This window comes from Hydra vulgaris, chromosome 06 (genome assembly GCF_038396675.1).
Source record: "Hydra vulgaris chromosome 06, alternate assembly HydraT2T_AEP".
Taxonomy (NCBI): domain Eukaryota; kingdom Metazoa; phylum Cnidaria; class Hydrozoa; order Anthoathecata; family Hydridae; genus Hydra; species Hydra vulgaris.
The window spans coordinates 26530001-26538354 of NC_088925.1; the positions used below are offsets into that span (position 1 = coordinate 26530001).

An 8354-nucleotide genomic window follows, 5' to 3' on the forward strand; every position below is an offset into this window, starting at 1 on the left:
TGATCTACATTCTGCTAGCAAAGCTTTTCCTGTAATTTTTTCAAGATAAACAAGACATTCGTAAATAATGAATTCAGTAGTATTTGTAAATACTTTATTTACACTGTATTTACATTTTCACATATTTACGTTTACATGAACACACAAATATTTCTAAATTTATTTTGAAAAAATTTTCAGATGATATTATTTTTTATTATTATTATTCTGATTCACTCCCAACAGTCATTATTAAGCATTGCTATTAACTATTATTAAGCAACCATTATTAAGTTTAGAGTTACTGGAAAATAAAAATAGAGTTATAGAGCAAGAAAATGGTTGACAGAAGACTTGAAAAGTTGTAGCTTGTATGAGTCAGGAAAACATGAAGATAGGAGAGTTCAAAAAGGGTTAAAATGCGGGGGAAAAAACTAGATGAGTATATGTTTGTAGAGCATGCAGGGACATATACAGTAAACAAATGAGACTTAGCTGAATAATGAGTCACACAAGAACAAGTTTTAGTTGATAGAATTAGAGATGGTCAGTCGTGGACAGGAAAAGCGTGCAATCTCACTCTATTCCTGATCACGCATTTAAATTGACTACAGCTTTTTAGATTTTTGATAACTTTTTAAAAATGTGCTGAAATAAAGTAAGAAAAGTAAGAAATTGCTAAAATAAAAACTGAGAAATTAATGATTGTGTACTATAAAAAACATTTTCTTCAAATTATCTAATTTCTTCAAATTAGTTAAAAGTGTATTTTTTACAATTAATGTAAATGTTTTTAAAATATTTTTTACAATTAATGAATAATTCATTAATGAATCAATTAATTAATGAACTACAACAAAAATGATTGTTTCGATAACCTTTTAGTTGAATACGTAAGTTTAATAGTCGTAAACATAACATAGTTATTTTTTACAATGCTTTGTAAACTTTTTAATGAAATGTTTTTGCACTACTTAAAGTTTTATTGCGGTATTTAATAAATAAATTAAATCATAAAATATTAAATTGGGCTATTCAATAAAAAAATAAAATCTTAAAATATTAAATAAAATGTTTATTCATTCAAAAGTTCTTCTTTTTTTTTTAATAATGAATATAAACGTTTAAAAAAAATTTGTTTTATTAATTCTATAAACAATGACAACAACGATATGTTTCAATGAACTTTCTTTTTTTTTAATCATAAAGTTAATATAGTCGAAAACATAACAAAGTTATTTTTGTTGTTTTGTTAACTTTCTAATTAAATTTTTTTATACAACCTTTGTAGTAAAAAACACTTAATTAGAAAGTTTACAGAACATTAACAACAACAAAAATTTTTTGAATGCTTTTAAATTAATGAACAAATTTTAATGATTGTTTTAAATAAAAAAACATTAAATATGAATTAACAAAGAATATTTAAAAAAATGAATGCATTTTATGATTGTTTGAGTGCAATTTTATGAATGATTTTATTTTATCATTCATTTTCTATATAAATAGTTTGCCTTATATTATAAAAACATTATAAGAGTTCACCTAATATAATAAAAAAGTTAGAAAAGATCAAAGTTTTTAAAGATATTTAACCATAATGTTATTATAAGCATTTTAAAATAATTTTCTACTTAAGTTTTAGTTTTTCAGTTTAATATTAGTTTTTCAGTTTAATATTAGTTGACTTTTTCAGTTTAATATTAGTTGACTTTTTTTAAGAGCTATAGTTTTTAATTATATATTTTTTAATTTCTCCTTTGTTAAGATTTCTTTCCTTTTTTTGTTTAAGCTTGTTTTGTCAGGTTTTTTCAGCACGCTTTTGGAGCATTAAAAAGTCACAGTCGAGCCTTGGTCAGGTATCAAGTGCATTTGCACGCCTTTCCTGCCCACAATTGGATGATAGCTCCTATGAGCAGCATCCATGATATTTTGTATAGAAAAGAAAAAGAGATACAAATTTACAACGATGAAAAAGGTTAGCTGATAGAGCGAATTCAACTATATTTACATTTTTGGACCTTTTCTAGAAGAGAAAGAGCTTCATAAGAAGAACCAGCCCAAATATGACATCAGTATTCTATACAGGGACAAATTAGAGATTTTTAGAGGTAGAGAATGGAATTAGGAGTAAGAAAATGGCAAGCACAATAAAGAGAAACAACCTTAGCAGATGCTAATTTAGCAACCGATTATATATATGGTTTCCATTAAAGGTCAGTAGTAATCGATAATCCAAAAAGACGTAAAGAAGAAAACTCAGTGAGTGGGTTGCCATTCATTAATATAGGAATTTTGACAGTATTGCAATAGTTGTTTGCAGTAAATAACTAAGTTTTGTTGGAGTTAAAATTTAAAAGCCACTGTAAGCCCCAATCTGTTACAGAATTGAGATCAGATTTAAGATCAGCTGCCTGTTCTAAGTGATTGAAAAGAGGAGACTTTTTGTCAAGACAGGAGTATCAAGTTGTGTCATCAGCAAAAGAGAGATACTTTGGATTTAAGGTTACTGGGACTAATCGTTAATGAAGATAAGAAATAAAACCAGACCAAAGATAGAACCTTGAGTTCTATCTTTGGTCTGGTTTTATTTCTTGAGAAGTTACTGGAAATGATGGTTTTATTTCTTGAGAAGTTACTGGAAATGAAAAATTGTTAATAATTTATAATTATAATAATTATAACTAGCAGAAAGCAACCCATAATACAGGTTATAGTCAGTTACTTGATTTATAGTGGCTATTTTCCACAGTTTAAAGTTGCAAAACCTTAACTAATACCCTTTTAGAAAAACACTTTCAAATTGAAAAAATTAAACCATTTGTTAAATTAACATAAAAGGTATGAGGAGGTAAAATAATTTACCAATTTTTACCATATTTAAAATTATTTGAGTACCTTACAACTGACATAGGTCATAGCAGTGTAAGGCAGAACCATTTTCTTCGACATTACTAAGTTCAACACAATACCTTTTTTAGTTACTGACGCAAAATAATAACACTTCATCATGCTTTAAATTGACGAAAAAGTAAAGCTAAATTCTTGTTATATTTTTTATAACATGAACTTTAATTAATAAGATTAATATAAAGTGAACGTAAATTATACATGAGTTATTAATTTTTTGGCATCCCTTTGATACATGTTTCTTTAAAAAAGGAAATTGTCTTTAAAACGTTAAATGCACACAGCTAAATAAATTTATTAAAAATAACTAAGCAATTGAGTACAAATACAATTCAAACAAAAAAAAAATTTAATTTACAATCAAACATGTGTATAACAAATTTAAAAAAATATGTAAACTTAGATCTTTTATATTGCATTAATGCGTCATATGACAAACTTAAAATAAAAATTGTAACAGACAGTAGACATTAAAAAAACAAAAAAAAACAACTGGGAAACAATTTACCTGCTTTCCGGTAACCTGTTGTCATGATGCAGCTTGTCGGTGTTGTTTTATGACGTTATTTTATGTTGGCTTTTAGTAAACTTTAGTTTAATTTAAAAGACATTACAATAGATTTAAAAAATTTTAATTAAAAAGCAAAATAACAAATGCTTCAAGGAGCCAAACTATAAACATTAAAGATAAAAAATCAAATTAAGATATAAATAAATTGCATTTATATAGCTAAACATATTGTCTTGGTTTAAAAAGTTATAAATATCTGCACTGATTGAAGACATTTACAACCTTTTGGTTGCTGTTTTTTCTTCGGTGCCTCCCAACACCCCGGTATGGATGAGCCCTCCATTTAAAGGATGGCTCATCCATACTGCCATTACTACACCACTTATTGAAGGACCTCTCCGAGAGAGGCCCTGGGTGTTTGGAGCAAAATTTGTAATTTTAGAGTTGTTAACATTTGAGCAATACTTCTGTATTGCTCAAATGTTAACAACTCTAAAATTACAAATAGAAGGATATACTAAAAATTAAAAATATTTGCAGTTTTATTTAATCAAAATTTAAAGCATAGCCTCACCATTTTCACAGGATGAAGAGAATGCTAAAGATGTTAAAAAAAAAATGAAAGTAAATTAAAAAGGGTTACACTTGTGTTATGGGTTGTGTTATGTTGTGTTAAGGGTTAAACTTGTGAAAAATTTAATTTTAATAAAAATAAGAGTAAAATGCGAACAGTTTAAAAATCTCATATTTATATTAAATAATTCTTTCACCTATCACACATATTTCTCCATAAAAAATATATAAAATTTAAAACACAGCCCTACCAGTTAAGCTTCTACCAGACACTAAAGACAAAAAATATACCTCAGAATAATTGATAAGCTCTCCTCATTTGGGTTCGAATTATTTGCTGCTTGTCAAGCAGCATTTCTAGCATTTTGTCCATTATTAATTTCATCTCCCCTAAGCCTATCTCTTTCATTTCTGCGACGGTTAACTTGTCTATTAACATTTTTATTTTCTAAACTAATATCTGCTTCTAGCCTAATATCATCCATTTAAACTTCACTTTTAATTGAAAGTAGTAACAAAAAATCTTAAATGAATCCTGAAGATTGTGATCTTTCCTATACTTTTTTTTCTACTCTAAATAGCACACACAAATAATTTTTATAAATATCAGCTAGGAGATATATATAAATATCAGCTAGGAGATATATATATATATCAGCTAGGAGATATATATATATATATATATATATATATATATCAGCTAGGAAATGTTTGAAAAAAAATTAGCTCAGCAAATAATAATAAAAAAATATTAAAAACACACAAATAATTTTTATAAATATCAGCTAGGAGATATATATAAATATCAGCTAGGAGATATATATATATCAGCTAGGAGATATATATATATATATATATATATATATATATATATATATATATATATATATATATCAGCTAGGAAATGTTTGAAAAAAAATTAGCTCAGCAAATAATAATAAAAAAATATTAAAAACACGCAATTCTAATAATAAACCGTTGTAAACCTTTTATTGCAAACTTAAATATTAATTCTTCAAAAAAATTATTAGTAAACGTTTTTAAAAAGTTCACAAAACTTTGCAATATTTTGTTCTTCTATACTACATAAATACATCTTCTGATAAATTTAAAAGAAAAAATGTAATGAATAAGTAAATAAATAAGAAAAACATTACATACAAAAAATGAAAATCAATGTACCTTAATGAGAAAAGCTGTTGTGATTTACCAGAGTAGTAGTTGTAAAATATTACTATTTCATGTTAGCTTTTACAAAATAATTTATACTGGAACATCATGATTCCAAAATATTTATAGCAATATCATGTAGTAAACAGTGCTAAAGACAAAAAATCAAATTGAGATAAAACAAATTGTATATATGGCAAAATAATTTGTATTGGCTTTTAGTGAATGATTAAAAGCAGTGATTTTTAATAAAGTTATCTATTTACCATTTTTAACAATAGACACCAACATGAAGATGAGCCAAATGTCTATCAACTTAAAAGAAAACAAAAAAACATCACATCAATAACACACAACAATAGCACACATCATAAGTTAATATAATATGTATATAACATAACTTAAGTAAGATAACATTCATATATAACAGAACATAAGTAACAACATTACGCAAAATGTTATTAAAATACATTATGTATTTTTAGAATAATTAATAATAAAGGCTTGAAAACAGCTAGACCTAAAGCAGTAACAGTTTGACACTAAACACTATCGTGTAACCCTCTGTTATAAGTACATCACTTAGCTGGCAAAGTTGACAAATTTTGCTCTAAACGTTTACCATGTCACAGCAATTCGAAAACACAGAAACAACATAATATAAACATATACCAACTATAAACACAATATTTATTTAACCTTATATACATATTTAAGTAATTAAGTAATAAGTAAGTTAAGTAATAAGATCAGTCCCATGATGGAGAGATGGCTTATTAGACCTACCCTTGTTAACAACGCTGTTGAAGATTTTTCAAATGTCTCTAGAGCCTAACTTCTGAGATAAGACACCAGATTTAGTTAACTGAGAATATTGGAGCCTAGCATCAGACAGATCCTTTTTCATCAATTTCTTGCAATAATAAAGTGCCAGCAGAATTAGTGGCATTCAAGCCAAGCCATTCAATGTGATTTGCGTTAAAGTCACCAATAACAATAATATTGGCAGAGGGGTAAAGAGAGATGGTATGGCCAATTTGATTAGAAATTACATCTAAAAGAGTACAGTCTTGGGAAGAAGGAGAATGATAAAGAACAAAGAGAAAAGTGATAGAATGAAGAGGTGCTAAGCCGTAGCTTAAAAAAATGGTCAAACGATTTGAACCTGATTTCACAACAAACTGGTGAATTTATGTGTATGTATACCCCCCAAGGGAATTTTGTCATATGCTTCGCCTTGCAGTCTTTGCGAATCAAAGGATAGTACCCATCAAAATTAAGATCAGAAGAAAGAATAGCAGAATTTAAATTAGTCTTACTAAGAGCAAGTAAGTCTGGTGAATTTTGCAAGAAGTAAGATTCGACTAATGAAAGGTTTGCAGATCATGAATATTTGAAAAAGATATATTAAAACAGTTAGGTGGGGGGGGGGGGGATAGCTTTTTATGTTTAATATTTGGCATGATTTAAGTTTATATCTTTTAAACCTATCTAATAAGTAATCTATTAACTATAAATTCGAATGATATCTTTCAAATTATACTAAAAAAAAAAATTAAAAAAAATTATACTTGAAAAAGTTTTTAAGCTTTCCTACATTTGGTTGTTTGGTGCATCATCTACTTCTAATAAACAGTATTTTTTAGAGGGTTTTTTTTTCAAGTTTAATCTTTTTATTTTTGTTTTTTATATTTTAATAATGAAAAAAAACTGGTACTTAAATTTTTTTTTCTGCATGTAGCAAATTTTTTTATTCAATAGGTTTCCAAACCAGTGTATTTTCACCACTGTTTTAAATAAAAAAATAATCAAGCGTAATGATGAAATATCACCTTTTTTGTCCTTTTTCATTAACGTTTGCACATTCATCAATTTACTAATATCAAGCAAAAAAATTAGTTCACAATTTGTTTTGTCTTATACTGATGATGTTATATCTAGAAATAATTGTAAGATTTTTGATGATGTTGCCTTGGAAACATTTGTATGATCGTATTTATGGAAAAAAAATACATTTATATGCAGAAGTTTGTACTAGTTAATCTATATGCATTTATTTTTCCATATATGTGCCTGTTTGGTGCAACTCATTTATTTGCAAAATAATTTTGAAAAATAAAATTTTAATAAATATTTTAATTATTTTTGATGTTATCAATTGAGAGTTAATTCCAAGATCAGCTTATTTTACTAAAGGTGTGCGACGTTACGGTCAAGACTTTAACGCAATGGCAGAAGTTATAGGAAACAAGAATGAAAGCCATTGTCGTAGTTTCTTCATTAATTATCGTCGACGATTTAATTTAATAGAGATACTTCGAGAATATGAAAAAGAAAATAATGTTCCTCGCTCCAATGATATCTGGGATGAAGAAGATGCTGATTCTATTGATAACAATCTTACGCATCATCAAGGTAATGATTAATTGCGAGTCTTCTGGCAAATATTTGTTTTTATTTTTGCTTAGATTATTATCCATTAATGTTTTTACTAAGGTCAGCTGGTTTTTTCTAGATCAATCGCATCCTCCACCTCTGCGACGCCAAGTCGATCATATACAAATAACAGAATCTCTAAAAGGACCACCCCCTCTCGTTAACAACATGTGAGATTATTAGATTTGCAAATTTAACCAATAATTGAAATTAACGAAAGGTTTAATTAAATGTATTTGTGCTTTGACATGTTATTTATTATAATAAATTATTTTGTTACACTCATTCTACCTGTTAGTGCATTATTTAGCAAAGTCGTCGTGTACGTCTTATAATTAAATTTATGTCTCACTAAAACATCCCAATGAAACGTTTAAAAGCGTAGAAGTTTTTTATATTTTATTTTATTTAAAGCACGTACAAAATGAACAACGTAAGTTTTATTGAAATACCAAAATGAAGCGAATAACTAGTTGTAATTTACTTTTTTTTATCAATATTATTAATTTTATTTGGCATTTTGTGTTGTAAAAGTTTAGTTACTATTGAATTATTATTTTTTATTATTTTTGCATTTTTTTTTTTTTATTCTTTACTATTCTGTGTTACAAATCATACAAGTTTTTTTAACACTGTCTATAACATTTAAAAGATACGTCAATTTAAAAAAAATTAATAATTCATTATTGTTGGCTGCCTAACTTCGCGTCTAATTTGTCAAAAATAAATAAAAGAATAAAAAGAAAGTTATATAACATGCTTTTTAATGTATATC

General features: G+C 26.6%; 1 protein-coding gene across 1 annotated transcript in view; it reads left to right on the forward strand.

The window, feature by feature from the left end:
* LOC100214946 (REST corepressor 2) overlaps positions 1–7860 on the forward strand; it is a 33992-nt gene extending 26132 nt beyond the window's left edge. Inside the window, exons 13-14 of the mRNA XM_065799724.1 lie at positions 7340–7558; positions 7659–7860. Of these exons, the coding sequence (XP_065655796.1) occupies positions 7340–7558; positions 7659–7753 (314 nt within the window). The 3' untranslated portion in view covers positions 7754–7860. The remainder of the gene's footprint in view (positions 1–7339; positions 7559–7658) is intronic.
* Positions 7861–8354: the final 494 nt, after the last annotated feature.